The 18,936-nt window shown below is 43.3% G+C and overlaps 1 protein-coding gene across 1 annotated transcript in view; it reads right to left on the bottom strand.

Annotated features, from left to right (window-relative positions):
* Positions 1–18,936, bottom strand: part of MGAT4D (MGAT4 family member D) — a 235,959-nt gene that overhangs the window by 93,614 nt on the left and 123,409 nt on the right. The window contains exons 4-5 of the mRNA XM_068279604.1: positions 8,226–8,359; positions 3,765–3,811 (exon numbers count right to left, since the gene is read on the bottom strand). Of these exons, the coding sequence (XP_068135705.1) occupies positions 3,765–3,811; positions 8,226–8,359 (181 nt within the window). The remainder of the gene's footprint in view (positions 1–3,764; positions 3,812–8,225; positions 8,360–18,936) is intronic.

Below are 18,936 nucleotides of genomic sequence, written 5' to 3'. Positions count from 1 at the left end.
CGGCCTCTGGGGATGTCACTAGCCACCCAGATAAAGTGCACCAAGCATTCCTAAACTACTATTCTGAGTTATTAAAGTCCACTAATAACACTCCAACTTCTACTTTAAACAAATTTCTGAGACGTCTTAAGCTCCCTAAACTCAACGCAGCCTCCCTTAAAACCCTTAACGCACTTATAACTGAAGAGGAAGTTACCACTTGTATCAAGAAGCTGAAAATAGGAAAGGCCCTGGGACTCGACGGGTTTACAACTCTCTATTAGAAAAGATTTTACCACACCCTCTCACCCCATAACTGAAGGTTTTAATCGTATCCTCAAAAATCACTTCCTCCCCCCCCCCCCCCCCCCCCCGTGAGTTTATGGAATCCCATATTACACTCATACCCAAACCTGCTAGAGATCATACCAATGTCAAAAACTTCCGCCCCCATCTCCCTCTTAAACTTCGAATATAAACTCCTCACAGCCATTCTTGTGGCTAGACTAAATACATTTCTGCCTTCCCTAATCTCTAATGATCAAGTAGGCTTCATTCCTCATCGGCAAGCCTCTGCTAACATTAGACGAAATATTCTACTAATTAATCACGCTAACCCCACTAACTATCCTCACAATTGGCATTTGACACACTAGAATGGCCATACATGTTCAAAACTATTGAAAATGCAGGTATCACAGGACCATATCTCAATGTCATCAAAAATCTTTACTTTCACCCCACAGCCTCTCTTAAAATCCCCGGTGCTACCCCCACATCCTTTCCTATCCTACAAGGGACCCGTCAGGGATGTCCCTTATCACCTGCACTGTTCGCACTCTCTATCGAACCCCTCGCAGATCATCAACACCACCCCAACATCCAAGGACTTCATATTGGGAACACTAAATCTAAATTAACGCTTTTTGCGGATGACGTCCTCACATTAACAAATCCTATAGATTCAATCCCCCACACACTTAAAGCTCTGACAAATTTTGGTAACCTATCGGGCCTTAAAGTCAACATTAATAAAACTGAAGTGATGTTTTGCCAAACCCCTGAAACCTCTGGGAAGGAACTAGCTATTAAATACAACTTCCAATACAGGGATCATTACATACAATATCTAGGTATCAAATTTACCAATAACTACTACACACTATATAAATGGAATTACACCCCTCTTATTGCTAAGTTGAAGCGAGACCTGTCTGAATGGGATGTCCCCTCTATTTCCAGGTCTGGTCGTATCACAGCCGTTAAAATGACCCCCCTCCCACAAATTACGTATTACTTTAGAGTTTTACCCGTTGCTGTAAAAGTCTCAGATACACACTCACTTCAATAACAGATATTCCAATATGTGTGGAGCCACAAAAAGCCTCGCATTAAGAAGAGTTTGGTGATGAGACATAAAAGTGACGGGGGACTCTTGGGTCCAAACCTTATCAAATATTTTTAAGCTCCCCAATTAGCCCAACTTCCTTTAATCTATACAAATTTTCACGCCCCCTCCTAGGTACAGATAGGAAATAATATTTTGGCCCCCTACTCTTTGGAAGGCATTCTATGGTCCCGTAAGCCTACCCCGCAACAGGTGGTTTCAGGGTCCCCAATCACCTCCCATACCTAGCAAATCTGGAGAAAATCTAGATTCAAGTTTCAAATGCAATCCACCACTTCTCCCCTCATGTTTTACAGGCAATCCTGACTTTTCGGCGGGTCTGGAGGCTGGAGCTTTTCATTGGTGGAATGTTAAAAATTTGTGCTAACTAAAACATATTTTGGTGCATAACAAAATTCACACCTTGGAGGAACTATCTTCTTCCCTCCAACTTCCTACATCTGAACTTTTCAGATGCAGACAGATGCACCATTTTGTATCATCTCTACTTAATCCTCTGATAGGTATTAAGACTTCCACCTTCGAGAACTACTGCCTCACAGATCCTTTAATGAAGGGAATGGTCTCATATCTATACTCAATTCTGAATGCTCCACCCAGTGATGCTACACTTCCCTTCCGAATAGCACAGGAGTCAGACCTAGGCATTTGGTTCGACGAGGAGGATTGGAAGCAGTCTCTTGATGTCTTATCCAAGGGAAGCATGCAATCTTCCACAATGGAAGTGTCTAATACGGTTGCTACATAAAACATGTTTACTTCCCTTAAGGCTGGCTAAAATATACCCCTCACAATCTTCCCAGTGTTTCAGAGGTTGTACGCTCCCTGGCTCCATGTATCATATTTGGTGGGAGCGCCCAGTTGTGTCTAGTTTGTGGACAAAGATTGCATGTTTAATCTCTAGTCTTTCAAGATTCATTTACTAAAGACCCTCATATTTCTTCTGGGCCACAAGTCGGACACAATGCAACACGCCACTCACAAACTTATTCAACACGTTGTATCCTCTGTGAAACTCTATATAGCATCCCAATGGAAAAAAAACCTGCTTTAAGCTATCAAGAAATATTGCGCAAAAGGTGGATCAGCGCAACACCAGGCCGCCTCCGAATGGCCTCCAATCAGAGATGCGCTGAGCCCCCCCAGGAACTACAAACGCACCTTGAACCCAAACAGAAGCTCTGCATATACACCAAAAGCATGGCTGTTAAGTGGGAGGGACGAGTACTTAATAGGTTGCATGCAAGCTGTTAATGGAAACCAACATCCTTCTCTAGTGGTAGACAGGTCATGTGTATGCTCGGTGTGTATTCGACCCCACAGGTGGGGCTTGCACTCTTTTGCAGGTAGGCACTGGTCTGTTTTTAAGTAGCGCTGCTCATTTCCTTGCTATGTACTAATTTAATTCGTTTTTGGTCAGCTGCTCCCACTTAACAGCCATGCTTTTGGTGTATATGCAGAGCTTCTGTTTGGGTTCAAGGTGCGTTTGTAGTTCCTGGGGGGGCTCAGCGCATCTCTGATTGGAGGCCATTCGGAGGCGGCCTGGTGTTGCGCTGATCCACCTTTTGCGCAATTTTCGCTTTTTCAATTTCATTTGGTAGCGCACCCAGGCTATGCATATACATAGGTTAGGATTTAGTTAGTGTTAGGCCCCTCCCATGGAGGATTGACTTCTTCGCAGTGGGAGGGACGAGTACTTAATAGGTTGCATGCAAGCTGTTAATGGAAACCAACATCCTCCTCTAGTGGTAGACAGGTCATGTGTATGCTCGGTGTGTATTCGACCCCACAGGTGGGGCTTGCACTCTTTTGCAGGTAGGCACTGGTCTGTTTTTAAGTAGCGCTGCTCATTTCCTTGCTATGTATCAAGAAATATTAGCACGGATAGAAAGAGGTTACATGAAAGAATTAATGCCAGAGTCCAGGACACAATGCAGCACTTTGAAATAGTGTGGAGACCATGGGTTGACCATAGGGGTAATGTCCCCATGTTTAATATCCTTAATGACTAAGTGAATAATGGAACAACAAAGATAAACCCCTACATCCGTAAGTGAGGTTGGATCAATTTGTAATCTATATGTTGGCCTGCTGTGGATACAAATGCTAAAGCCGCATCTACACGCGTAGATGCGGCCGCGATGTTCCTTATCAATCTTGCCTTTCTGCAGTTTGTTGTTCTTAGTCAAAAATCATCTACCAGTACATACTTTACAGTAGATATTCTGAGCAAAGTTTATTTAATATTTACCCTAAATCCAGGCTTTATTAATCTAAGTAAAATGCAACTTGTTACAAATAGTCACACAAAAATAAGACTTGACAAAAGAGGAAAAATAGGAACTTGTAAGTTTGCTTTCATTAACAAATTGCTTACCTGTCTTTTATAAGGGAAGCAACCTCATTCACATATTGCTCATTCACCTGAAACAAAGAAAAAAAATATTTTTTGCAAACACCACAACACATAAAACCCTCAGTTCTTCCTAGCAGATATTTTTCCCAATTTGCCACCATGAATTGCAAAACTCGACTATCATGTTGCTATATTGTTTCTTCAGTATTCAGGAGGCTTGTTGGTAATAGGAAATGGTCCCATCTTCAAACACCAAACCACTCCTTACTGTCCATTCGGAAGCCGAGAAACAGTTACACATGTGGCAGCCACTGTACAAAAGCTGTGACCCACCCACTGCAGTGAAAAGGCTAGAGAAAAGCAACATATGTCAAAGATGTGGAAAATGAACGTCCACATTAAATGAGCCCTAAAGGGGGCAGTATACTGTAGAAACTGTCAGATTTCTGCAGCTTGTGATAGCCAGTGACAGAGTGGATAAGAAAATGTTCCTCAGCATTGAACGTACTGGTTTGTAAAGAGTTTGGAATTTTTGGAATTATGTGTGACCAAGAAACTGCCTTATCACATATGTAATAGATCTGCTTATGAGTGAGAAAAACAGAGCCAAAGGTCCCAGCAGCAGAGACACAAACCATTCTGCCACTAACATACTATTTCTAGCATACGGTTCTGCCATTGATTATGATATGTACACAAGAGTAAGTTGAGATAGAATTGATGTGGTAAACATACAGTATATGCCCATAGCTGTGGCTTCCAATTTATATCACTCTACATGGGAGGAAGTGTGCGTAAGAGCTGGGGTAACAGCATACAGGGCCTGAGGCAGAGCTATGAATTTGCTACCCCCCTTCCTGGTTGATTAATTGTACAAAAGCTTAGGCAAGTTGGAAGATGTCAGTCCAATAGGCGTTGTGAGATGACAAGTCATTATATGGTCAGCTTAAAGAGAACCCGAGGTGGGTTTGAAGAATATTATCTGCATACAGAGGCTGGATCTGCCTATACAGCCCAGCCTCTGTTGCTATCCCAAACCCCCCTAAGGTCCCCCTGCACTCTGCAATCCCTCATAAATCACAGCCATGCTGCTGACAAACAGCTTGTCAGAGCTGGCTGTGTTTATCTCTATAGTGTCAGTCTGCTGCTCTCCCCGCCTCCTGCAGAACTCCAGTCCCCGCCTGCATCCCTTCCCTCCCTGCTGATTGGAGGGAAGGGACGGGGGCAGGGACCGGAGCTATGCAGGAGGCGGGGGAGCAGCTGAGACTGACACTACAGATGTAAACACAGCCTCACAGCATGGCTGTGATTTATGAGGGATTGCAGAGTGCAGGGGGACCTTAGTGGGGTTTGGGATGGCAACAGAGGCTGGGCTGTATAGGCAGATCCAGCCTCTGTATGCAGATAACATTCTTTAAACACACCTCGGGTTCTCTTTAACTGACTCGAAATCGTGTGTATTTAATACTACTTGTGGCTGCCTAAAGCCTCATACACACGCTCAACAAAAGTCTTTCAAATGCACAATTAACTTTGGTCGCTGAAACAAACCAAAAAAGTTGTTTGCTATTGTTCAAAAAACGGATAAGACGTAGCTGAGGTCAATCCAACTTATGTTTTATCAGTTGTTTGAACAATAGCAAACAACTTTTTTGGTTTGTTTCAACAACAAAAGTTGTTTGATAATTGTGCATTTAAACATTTTTGTTGAGCGTGCGTATGAGCCTTAAGCCTGTTGCGATGTAGTGTAAACACAGCTGGGCTCCCGTGCACAGGCGCAATTGTGCGACCCCACCAGCATAAAACTCAGCTGTCTAAAGACTCCATACCTCTACAACACCTATGGCTGGTCTAGCATCTGCAGAATAACTCACAAATGTTGGAGGGCCTCTGGCCCTGTTCCACTTGACAAATGTTAGGAAGGAGTAAGGAGATGCAGCAATGAGTGGAGCTTGACCTTTCACCAATGTTGCAATAGGTCTTCACAGTAGCAAAGCACAAAAACAAAACAAGAATAAAAAAACGATTGTTTTGCATAAAATAATTGGGTACCCTGTGTCTTCTTCCATGTAGAAAGCTCTGAGAAAAGATTTTTTAATAAAAATTTTAAGGAAAAAAATAGGGCGGGGGGAGTCAGGGATTTCGAGGAGTCAGCAAAGTGCAAGCAACCGATGGAGCCTAATCCCTGAGTGTTTGGGAGTTGACTGCCCCCCTTGGCATCACATGGTTTTCTTGCTAATCTGCTTAAGTGGGCCTCTGGCCCCTCAAATTGATAGCAGCTACTGAGGCCCTGTTCTTTCGGTGATGCCCCTAAACCTTCTTTCCTTTACTCATCTTTTTCTTCTCTTTCTCTTTCTTTTCACCTGTCTTTTGGTATCTGAAGTCAATGTTTTATGAGTTTACTCTTAAGATGAGCTTCGTCTTTGAGCACCAAGACCTGTTTTCTTTTTTGTAGGGAGTGTCCCAGGTGTGTGTTCCCTCTAGGTCCTGTGACCTACTTAACCGCCCATTTTGTGTGAACATAGCACTGGGTCTGGTCTTTTGTCACATAGGGGCAGCTATGTGTTCATTATAATCTATATTACTGTATATTATGTACTTTCTTGTCACGACAATGTGTACTGAGCAATGTAATATTGATAGGTGATCTTGAAGCACCTACATTTCTCCATGCACGCTAATTCATATGTGGCGTTGGTTAGCTGCATAATTTCTCGTGTGTGTGTGCGTGCTGAAGTTGAAGCAATGGAGACCAAGGACCTGATTTAGTAAAACATCCACAGAGGGCTTAAAGCATTTCAACTGGAAAGTGACAGGGCAAACCTGTCCCAGGTTTTCCATTTAAACTCCTATGACACGATAAACACTGCAGCCCTAGCAGGAATATATTGGAACACTGAGGTTTGCTGAAAAGTCAATATATTCACAGTTGAATTGTATGCACAAGCCATCGATGAATTCTGTGATGAAAATTATTGGATCAGCTAGCAATTACTGATGACCAAACAAATGATAAATCATCGTTTCCTTGATTGTTTTGTGATCGGTCATGGACACCTTGCAAATGTACAATCGTCCAACTGATATATACTTAAACCCATAACTACTTACTGAGAACAAAAGGATTAGTCAGAAAAGCCATTATACATGTTGCAACATATTACATAATGCAACAGGATCTGGATAGGATGGCTATATGGGCACATAAATGGCAGATGGAATTCAATGTTGAAAAATGTAAAGTCATGCATTTTGGTCGTACCAATGGTCTAGCACCATACAAAATAAATGGGATACAGTTGGGGACATCAAACTTGGAGAAGGACTTAGGAGTGCTCATCGACAACAAGTTAAATAATCACACTAAATGCCAAGCCGCGGCAGCTAAAGCTAACAAAATTTTGGGATGCATTAAAAAGGGAAATAAAAACTCGAGATGCTAGCATAATATTGCCCCTGTTTAACTCTCTAGTAAGGCCACATCTGGAATATGGAATTCAGTTCTGGGCATCACATTACAGGAAAGATATTGCAGTTTTAGAGCAGGTGCAGAGACGAGCAACAAAATTGATACGTGGGATGGAAGGTCTCACTTACCAAGAAAGGTTAGATAAAGTGGATTTAATTAGTCTAGAGAAAAGACGCGAGGGGATCTAATTAACATGTATAAATATATCAGAGGGCAATATAAAATCTTGGAGGATCAGCTTTTTGTCCCTAGGCCTTCTCAAAGGACTAGCGGACATGATCTGCGCATGGAGGAAAAATGTTTTAGCCATTTAGGAAAGGGTTCTTTACAGTAAGAGTGATTAAGCTGTAGAATGCATTTCCACAGGAAGTAGTTATGGCAAACTCTATACCTGCATTTAAAGGGGGCTTAGATGCTTTCCTTGCGTTGAAAGACATCCATGGCTACAATTACTAGGAATGCCCAAGGATGTTGATCCAGGGATTTTATCTGATTGCCATCTGGAGTCGGGAAGGCATTTTTTCCCTTTTGGGGCTAATTGGACCATGCCTTGTAAGGGTTTTTCACCTTCCTCTGGATCAACAGGGATATGTGAGGGAGCAGGCTGGTGTTGTACTTTGCTCTTTGGTTGAACTCTATGGACGGATGTCTTTTTTCAACCCAAATAACTATGTAACTATGTGTAGCGTCTCTTTTGCTTTGCCAACCGAACAATCACATTCAGGTTATTAATCAGATCAACACCTGAAAGACTGTCTGCAGACCCACTTTGTGTACACAGTCTAATGCAAGTGCCCACAACAAGATATTTTCACACCTCATTAATAAAATCCATTTCAAGCCACCAGCAAGCAAGAAGATACAATTGCAGAGAGCTAAAAACTTATTTTAAACAGAAGATGAAAAATTATCTCCTAGGGGAAAAAAACTTAGGAGAAAAAGTGAATTAAATAAAGGCATATTATCTAAAAATGATTGCAGTGAAGGTGGCAAATCCTAACCACATGTTTTACCTCTGCTATGAAGACTACAATAACACAATCTTCTTTTTCGCTTGGTGACATCTCTGAAAAGAGGGAATTGAGAGTATTCAGCAAGTAGCTCTGTTTGTCTCTCTTCACAGTTGGGATGCCAAGAACCAGAGACACTAGAGATAAAGGAGGAAACAAAATTTAGTAAAAAAAAGATCATCATTTATTATCCACAACTCTCTGAAACATCCTAATAAAATGTAAGTGCTAAATACTATCAAAGCAGAACAATAGTATTCAATTATGAGAAACAAATTACTACTCTATCAACAGGCAAAAAAGTTAATTTTGCTTTCCAAAAAATTATAATCAAAAGTTAGTACTTGTGATCTCTGCCACACTTTGTTCATAATAAGAACTCAAGGGGGCGGGGGTTCATTTTTTTGTGACTGACTGACTGAAGCCAGGCTCAGTAGCAGTCCACTAGGGTGTAGGCAATTTCATATTTGCTCAGTTTCTTATTTTAAGAATCTATGCTATTTAACAGCCATCACCATCATGGCCCAATATGCATGCCCAAGGCAGCAGTTATAGTGATCCACCAACAAAGAATATATCCCCCTCCCCCCAAATTGGGCGCATCCTATTTAAGGAGTTCAAGGCAAGACTCCCTAACACTGCAGGGTGGCCTCTTGAGCGCGTCCCAGTGGCTGCAGCTCTTGAGCGCTTTGAGTCCAACAGGAGAAAAGCGCTATACAAATGTTCGGATTATTATTATTATTAATAAAAGGATGCCCGATATAACAGCTGGTGCCGGGCCTTTTGCTAGCAAACTGTAGCTGCAGGTCGCATAGCAATTAGCCACGGAACCTGCTACTATAGTAGGCACCCATTTAAACAGTACGTGTCTTGTGGCCAATTCAACTGCTCCGCACCTGCCACCCACACCTTCAAAGGTCCTGTCACATGGTTAACACCACAGATGTGATATTTGAATTTCCCTCAGGCACTGGAAAGTACAAATCCAGCCCTGAGTATGCATGTCCATACTGGCATTGCTAGGCACACTTTAGAGAATAGTCGGTTTCTGATTACCTGAAATTAAGGTTTGGCTGGCCACAAATCTAGTAAGTCCAGCAGGGCACTTCATAAACTTGTGATCACTGCTCCACTAAGGACACTAGTCTATGCAGATGATAGGTGAATCTAGAAGCAGACCACAGTTATTACCAGGTGGGGGAGTGAGAGGGAGTAGAAATTTGTATCCAAGCCAGTAGTCATTTTGCTCAGGTCTTAGAATATGCAACTTCAAGAACATAGAGTCTATAAAAGGCATTTCAAGTCTGACATTTTTCTTTTGTACACTTCTTAGTCATTTATCCTGATAGCTAAAAGGAATGTCCCTTTCTTTTTGTACTTTGATGCAGTTTGGCTGAACTGAAAAATGATGTGTGAGCGCTTTCTAAACTGTCCATGCTCTCCCATTAACAAACACACACACAGTAACCAGGAAGGAGCTGGGAGGGGGAGCCAGCTAGTCTCTCCCTATAAGCACAGTGGTCACCCTGCCCAACTCCTCCCTCTGCTGCACAGGAGGGAACAGACATGGGAATGTACGGCCCATTACTCTTAAAGGAAACTTACCAAACTAATAACACAATAACCAGACCAGAGTTTTGGATTGAATAGGCCGAGGCCAGCTTTATTGGGGCTTGGTAAATGAAGATTTTATTTTGTTTTATTTACTCATAAATCTTTAAACTCTTTAATGAACACCAAAAGCAATTGTTTGTACACACTGGTACATCTGGGTGATATTCCCCAAACACAATTAACACAAAGAAGAAGAAACACATACTGTCCGCTACCGGGCGACATTACTCACCAGCCAGGCATGCTTTACAAGCCTGGCCCCTCAACCAGCCCGGCCTTCTCGATGGCTGAATGCAGATTTGCGTTAAATATATCCAACCCGATTCCTGATAGATGAACCATGTCTCTCCGCAATAAACCAAATTCCCCCCTTCAAGCTCAATGTGTCGCCACGAAAATCCTAGGGAGGGAAGAAACTTAGACAGAGCTCTATTCAGACGTTTTCTAACAACATTCAGAAAACGGATAGCCGGATGAGAGAGCCATGCCAGCCTAGGTATAATTTCTGAGAATATTAATTTGGTTCGAGGCAGCTGGGTATGCAGCTCTTGCAGCTCCGACTTCATTCTATGTAGGAGGTCCAGAGTGCGGTACTTCCCAACATCATTGCCACCCAGGTGGATAACTAACACATCCGGGACTGGCCAAATATGCAATTTATTATATACCAAGGAGGACAGGCCCTCCCAACTCATTCCTCTAATACCTTGCCACAGGATGTGACAATCATCACGGTCGAGGAACAAATTCCCCGAGTAGGGTCTGCCAGCTGCTCTTTTACGGGCCCAAAAAACGTAAGAGTGCCCAAATATCCAAACAATTTTACGACCTGTAAAATAATTAATTCGTTAACTGCGGTCTAATGTAAATCTGAAACCGAGTAGATTCCCAACGACCCAACCTCTTAATTGCTTCATCAGACATCCCAAACCGGGCAGCTTCTGTGGCTGCCCCGATTCAAAATGAATAAGTGGAGAATTTCAGATTCCCCAGGCCCAACATTGTTAAACATTTCTTAAACACTGCCTTGAATTGAAATAAGGATAAGGGCAAACCATCCTCGTGAACCAAGAAGGATACTGCTCTAGGCCTCCGAAAAACGAACTCAGAAATCACCGCTAACGGACAATTAGAACTTGGGAGGGGGTGCAGCAGCAACCACGAACCCCTACCCTCCTGATCTGTTTTAGACTTACGGATACAAATTCTGACTTCACTGATTCACAAAATCATCATCCTCTTTTAAACTCGCCCAAGACTGCTTGTTGGGCGCAACCATCTCAGAGATGCGAAACGCACAGAAAAAGGCTAAAACAAACGCTGCCCTAAACAGCAATATCTCATATGGAGACCCACAAATCCTGCTCAGAGCATTCAATAGATCAGATGATAATGAAAAAGTAACCAGTCTCCTCTCATCCTTTTTTGTGTCACTTTTACGGAGACCCTTCAAAAATTGCCTGACAATAGGATATGAAGAGCATGTAGGGGAGTTACACAACTTTCTGAAAAAAGAAATGCCTACCAAAAACCTATTTACCATTGCCGGCGAATGGCCTCTATTCCTCAAAACACACGCAAATGCTAAAATCATGTCAGCCGAGTTAGCTGAAGGGGTTAAACCATAAGAGTCAGAAAATACCAACTAATCATTCCAATATGAAGTAAAGGCCACCCATGTAGACGGCGCCACTGACTTTCTCACCATCTCATTAATCATGACCATAGGACGTTCCATAAATGACCCGGACATCTCTCGCCCACTTCCATTGCTCCTGGTGCCAACTCCCGAAAAACGCTGCCAATGCTGTCGAGACAAAGAATGAGCTATTGAGTTAAAACGGCCTGGCAGATATTGTGCCTTAAGCCATATATTATGTTGCAAACAATGTAAAACAATGTGCCTCAGCACTCTCACTACTAACTCAGACTTGGCAGACAAGCAATTTATTGAAAACCTCACTCCCTTGTTATCTGTCTGCAGCAGAATACGCTTATTCGCAAACTCTCTACCCCACAGGACCAGGAAGACCAAAACCGGAAACAGTTCCAGCAAAACCACATTACTTGTCACACCGTTATCCACCCAATCTGTAGGCCACCTCTCTGAGCACCACTTACCCTGCCAGAAAGCACCGAATCCAATAGAACCGGCTGCATCAGTAACAAAATCCATTCTTTTGTCTAACCTAAACTCTTCCTGCCAAATGGATCTACCATTATAGTTAATCAAAAACTGATGCCAGATTAGTAAATCCTCCTTTATTTCCCTATTCAGGGCAACATGCCAATTAGGCGACTTAAGACCTGAAATAGTCCTTGCCAATCTGCGTGAAAACACTCGCCCCATGGGCATTACTCGTGCTGCAAAGGCCAGGTGGCCTAAAAAAGACGATCTCCTTTACCTTGGCTTTCCGTTTACCTAGGAGACTATCAATACTATCCTTCAATACAGCAATCTTATCTAACGGTAACCTAAATTCCATGTTATGCGTGTTTATTGTTATGCCAAGAAACTCCAAAGACGTGCTAGGAAGCACCCTCTTTTCCTCAGCTAAAGGTACACCGAATTCAGACAGTCTCACAGAAAACATTCAATAACTCCTGGCAGCTTGTCCAGTCAGATGATACTAGCAAAAAATCATCAAGGTAGTGTACAATTGAACCTGCCTGGGATTTTTGTAACACTACCCACTCTAAAAAAGTTGCAAACGATTCAAAAAATAAACACAATAACGAGCATCCCATCGGTAGGCAACGGTCAAAATAAAAATAACCTTCAAAAAAGTAACCCAAAGAGTTAAAGGCATCGGGCCTAATTGGCAAAAGCCGGAAAGCTGACTTCACATCAGATTTTGCCAACAATGCATCCCTTCCATAGGAACGAATGACCAATAAAGTCTGCTCAAACGTAATATAGGATACGGAAACCAAAGAACTATGAATGGTATCATTGAGCGATGAACCCTTCGGAAATGACAAATGATGAATAAGTCTAAACTCATTCACAGCCTTTTTGGGGACTACCCCTAGCGGAGATACCCGAAAATTCTTAAATGGCGGGTGTTCAAAAGAGCCGGATACCCTCCCCGCCTGTAACTCCTTCAAAATATTTTCCCACGCTGTTTGGGGATATTGATTAACAGACTTCAAATTAGGTGAAACTGTACAATCTGAGCCGTCAAAGCTTGTTAACGGGAAGCCGTTGGCAAAACCATCAATTACTAGATCCCTGATAACTTTGCTTGGGAACCTGTTTAGCCAGGGAAGCATGCTTTGAAGATTCACCGGAGTCGGTGCTTTTAAGAAATAACTCTTTGGTGCTATTCTGTGACTGCATGCCCACCCTCTTAAAACAAAATACATATATCCAGGCACATCGCATCTAGTTAGGACATTAAATAAGTGTGGGGTGTGGCTAGAAAACAGCAAAAATCTATTAACCCTTCGCACCCTTCGCACTCTCGCATGCAAATGTTCAAACAAATGCATTCACAGATTCACTCATCCAGGCACAACTGTTATCCCTACAGCTAAGTTAAAAGTTAAAAGCCGGGGTTTTAGTTCACAGAAGAATGCATTCTTATGCTTAGTCACCTATACTGCGCAGAAGTACCCAGGTAAACATAGGTGTCCTATGCTTATGCTGGTGTATGTGCATGGTGCACATGGATACATTACGTTAGCTCCCTTGTGCGTTTGGTAAGATGCACTATCTGTCCCAGGAGAGGACGTCAGGATGTGTGCTCCTAATCCATTGATAGGTTTGATACAATGAATGTGGTTGCATGTCTGCACTATGCATGTTACAGGGCCAGAGTTAGGACACCTATGTTTACCTGGGTACTTCTGCGCAGTATAGATGACTAAGCATAACAATGCATTCTTCTGTGAACTAAAACCCCGGCTTTTAACTTAGCTGTAGGGATAACAGTTGTGCCTGGATGAGTGAATCTGTGAATGCATTTGTTTGAACATTTGCATGTGAGAGTGCGAAGGGTTAATAGATTTTCACCCTCTTAAAACAACGTGACACTGGATGAATTCCGCCACAGAAATTGCATTCATGCTTATATTTGCAACTTTGCAGAAATTTACATTGGCCTTCATTGTAAGCATAACAAACCTTTTTTTATCGTTGATGAAGGCATTTGAGACGAGACCTGTTTCTGCGACTGTGACCTCTGCGGCAGCATTGAACCTAACCACAACCCCTTGTTACCCCAAGATAAAGAGGGGTGAACAGCCAGTTTCTGACGAAAGGCCTCGTCATAATAAAACCAGGCCAGACCACCAAATTGCCTGTAAGCCTCACTTACTATATCCAGGTGCTGGAAAAGGCCGGTGCATAATTCAGGCCTCTTCTCACCCAGGACACTTGCAAATATACAGAAGGATTGCAACCAATTGCTGAACGATCTCAGCACTGGCCACCGTCTCTCCTCCTCACTATCTTTCTTTTCTTTAGGCACAAATTCTTTAGAGTGTGGTGGATAAAATATCCACATAATCTGGTCTCCAAATCTTTTCTTTCACTGCCATGGGCAAATGAAAGCTTAACGGAGACAAAGTGCATGGCAGCACCTCCTTGTAGCATGTTTCAGCCACACCAGGTCTCACAACAGGAACAGAAACCGAAGTATTTGAAACAAGGTTGTTCAAAGGTGAAACAGGAGAAGGATTAAGAGAGAGGGAATGCTGAGTAGAAACAGGCACAGCAGGAGTAGATTTTTCCCAGACAGGTACAGGTGAAATGACAGACATCCTCAGAACCACCATCTCTCTCCCTACCACCCACCGGCAATTTGCTAACCACAGTAGCTAAAGACTGCACAATCACTGACAGTTTTTCAATGCTAGACAAAATATTTGTATTAATGTTCTCACCATGTGTGGGTCCGGAGTGGCTCCCAGCTGGCTCCCCACTAGGCCCGGCTTGAGTTAATCCATCCCGAAAGAGGGGAGACTGCCCCTGCCGGATCTGCTGCACAGCAGGTCTCTCCGCAGCGCGACCACTGCGAGACTTAGTCTTAGGTGCAGGGGAGTATCGCCTGTTGGCCTTCCGTGGCCGCTTGGTGGAACCTCCTCCCCCTGCACTCGTGGAAGGGCGGCTGCCCCAATCCTCCTCACTGGCCTCCACCAGCTTCCCCGTCTTCCATGGTGGCGGCGGCGGACTTCCTCTTTCCAGACCGCCCACTCCTGAGGGACATCACCTCGTCCCCTCTTACAAGTTACACGTCCGGCCCCTGGTGGCCGAGCATAGGACCTGCGTCCAACGACAGCTCCGCCTCTGCTGCGTGCGGGACCGAAGGCGGCGACTCCATGACTGGCATCTCTGCAACTGCCGTCTCCTCCTCTGCCCGCCATACCGAAGCCAACAGCTCCCTCAGCCACACCTCACCATCCTCCTCCCGGGCTCTCCTTACAACGGCCTGCATGAACGTTTCCATCTGGAACAGCGCGGCGCAAGAGCTTCTTCTGCTGATGAAAGGTGAGCAGCTGCGCCGCGCTGACCTAATTTATACAGCATGCTTCGTCCTGATAGGCGGCTCGAAAGCTCGCGAATTTCGAAATGGGCCAATCCGAGGGCAGCCTCCAGGCCACCCAGAGGGTAGAGCAGCAACCCCCTCCGACACCACACCTGCAAATATTTAGAGGAGAGCCAGCAAAGAGACCCCAGGTGCATGTTAATTACAGGGGCCGACATGCCCATGGCTCCTCAGTTTAAGCAACTGCGTCACATTCAGAGTGGGTTAGTGGGGTCAGGTGATGGCTGTGTGCACAGAACAAACTCCCAATATAGGCAGTTCCATACTTTGTGCACATAGCTCTGGGTCATGTGACTGAGTTTTCCAAAAGGAAATTACCCTGGGACAGCTATATCAAATATACTTGTGTGAGTAATGTTCTAGTCTCCAGTTTACCTTTACTTGCAATTAAAAATCTGGCATGGTGAACGGAGGCTCTACATACAAACAAGCTCATATACAAACTGTGCAAAGTGCAGCATGTAAAACCGCCTACAGGAATCTGCAGCAGCCAATAGGAATTTCCTTTGCCGACCCCCAGAAACACATAGTGCAGCAAGGAAACAAATATGTTGGTCATGAAAAAAAATACAGGTTAGTGAAAATAGGTCTTTGTTCCCTAAATTTCTATGAAGATGGAATACAAACAGTGTACCTTGCTGCAGTTGTGAACTGTACCTTTTCCTAGGTTAATACTGACCTTGTTTGCATGTCCCCCCCTGTTATTTATGAATAATTTGCACAGGGCCACAAGCAGAAGCTTGTTGTGCTTCTGTAGCATGCTTGCATAACCATTACTCACTCAGTTTAGCTGCCGGCAAAGAACATCAAACATTTAAGGGAGTTTCATTTTTCCTGTATAAATGTACAATATCATTCTACTTACACAAAAGTATGTTAGTTATTTGTGTCTTAAGGTGGGTTTCATGTTCTAATTTGAACGGCAATCTATGGCCAAATTATATTGCATCAAGTACAGCTTTGCCTTCTTCTAATAAGAGGTTTACAATGCATCCATTCCATCAGAATACCAAAACAAAGGCGGTTACTCCAGGTATCATTACTTTTCTTGTCTTGAGGTGCGTACACACCTTTGATGTATTTCGCCCATCAGGGATCAGGACCTGATTCCCATGGGCGACATCACTGGGCTGGGCTGCACACAGCTGACGACGTGCTGTGCTGCTATGCGCGGGGGGGGGGGGGGGAAGCTAAGGGGAGGCACTGGAGGCATGCTAAACAATGGGATCAGCGTCGCTGGGAGTGAGTAGATCTGCCAGGCGGATCCCAGTTTGGGGGCTGCCATACACACGGCTGAGGCAGTCGTTATTGGCCTAAGTCAGGCATGTGTACGGGATTTTATGTAGGCACCAAGTATCAAAGAGCTTGCTTTTATCTATTTAATAGCTCTTAAATACAATGTCAACCTTACTTCTGAAAAGACTATAAAAAGAAAACGTATCATTTACAAATGCTTGGTGGCGTATAGTGGAAAGTACTTTCACCTTGCAGTGCCAGGGTCTCTGGTTAAATCTGAGCAAGGACACTTATCTGCATGCAGTTTGTATGTTTTTCCTGTGTTTGTATGTTTATTTCCACATTCCAAAAACACAGATAAGCTTAATAATTTCTTCTAATATAAGCCTAAGGGGTGGCCATTAACTATACAATCCAGCGGATGATCGATAGTTTCTGATCACCATGGTAATAAATTGGAGAAGCCAAAAAAACACACTAACGATTGTTAGCTAGGATCGATGCAAAAAACGAGCAAACAGCAGCAAGCGACACAAGATCAACGCACCCATTCATCTCACACTTGATGCGGTGCATCCTGCGCGGTATACCACAGGGACAGTTGCTGGCAGCAGTCCATCTGAACCAGCCCTTAAAAGGGGAACTTAAACAGCCTAAACAAACATACTGTCATTAAGTTACATTAGTTGTGTTAATTAAAATATATAGGTAATATAATCTCTTACCCACCCGGTTTTAAAAGAACAAGCAAATGTTTGTGATTTCATGGGGGCAGCCATCTTTTTGGTTGAAAGAAAGTGACAGGGAGCATGGGACACAGTTCCAACTGTCCTGTGTCTTGATCACCCCTCCCAGCTGCGCGAGCTAGACTTCAAATCTCAAATTCAACAAAAAAAAAAAATTAAAAAAAATTGCACCTAAACAGCAGAAGGAGAACATCAGAAATCCCATCATGTTTTGCACAACATCAGGGGAAAAATGCCCAGGCAGTTTTCTTCTGTGCAGCTAAAAATGAAGCTTGGGTAAGAAAAGCAAAGTTCTGATGCCGTGAAACTGTTAAAGAAACGCCAAGCCTTTTCAATGCTGCTGAATAGATCTTTAGTCTGGAGGTTCACTTTAAAATAGATAGGTAATATCTCTTACCCACCCTGTTTTAAAAGAACAGGCAAATGTTTGTGATTTCATGGAGGCAGCCATCTTTTTGGTTGAAAGGAGGTGACAGGGAGCATGAGACATAGTTCCACCTGTCCTATGTCCTGATCACCCCTCCCAGCTGCGCACGCTAGGCTTCAGATCTCCAATTCAAAATAAAATAAAACATTTAAAAAAATATTTGCACCAAAACAGCAGAACGAAATCATCAGAAATCCCATCATGCTTTGCACAGCATCAGGAGAAAAATGCCCGGGCAGTTTTCTTCTGTGCAGCTAAAAATGAGGCTTGGGTAAGAAAAAACAAAAGTTCTGATGCTGTGAAACTGTTAAAGAAACATCAAGCCTTTTCAGTGCAGCTGAGTAGATTTTTAGTCTGGAGGTTCACTTTAAGTGCAGGATGTGGCAGGATTTATTAGTCTCTGATGAAGTGGTCGGTGGACCACAACATGCATTAGGCTTCCCTCTTTCCTCCCCCTCCCCTGTAATGCTGGTCTGATTGAGGTCGGTATGGAGCTACTATACTAATAATAAATAATTCCAGTATATATATAGTTCTTCAGTAAAAATGGTTAAGCGCTCTTCTCTGCCTGTTCCTTCTTAGACACAGCAAATATGTCATATAATGAAAAAGCCCCCCCTTCGGGGAAAGACTCACCAGACTTCTAGGCCTAGAAGTCTGGTGAGTCTTTCCCCGAAGGGGGGGCTTTTTCAGTTTCTGGTGAGTCTTTCCCCGAAGGGGGGGCTTTTTGCATTATATGACATATTTGCTGTGTCTAAGAAGGAACAGGCAGAGAAGAGCGCTTAACCATTTTTACTGAAGAACTTTATTTTGATGGTTGCACGCATCTAGGAAGAGCGCTCCTACATGATAATTATTATATGAGCAAGGACATTATACATGTGGTTACTGCCTGCTATTGTGTTTTACTTAGAATTTAGCACCTGTAATATGAATGTTTGATGAATGTTTGATTCATTATCTTTTATATAAAACATTTTTTAGAGGTGACCTATATAACATCTGACTCAGCATATGAGCGCAGTATCAGGGTGCTGTAATTGTTGTGAATAGAGTATATATATATAGTATTTTCTCCTATCGGATTAAAAGCACTTGCGAGGGAGCACTAGAGTGCACTCAGGCAATGTTAGGGAGTCTTG

This window comes from Hyperolius riggenbachi, chromosome 1, assembly GCF_040937935.1.
Source record: "Hyperolius riggenbachi isolate aHypRig1 chromosome 1, aHypRig1.pri, whole genome shotgun sequence".
Lineage (NCBI taxonomy): Eukaryota > Metazoa > Chordata > Amphibia > Anura > Hyperoliidae > Hyperolius > Hyperolius riggenbachi.
Note: the sequence above shows the minus strand (reverse complement) of the source record. Positions and strands in the feature narration are given on the sequence as shown.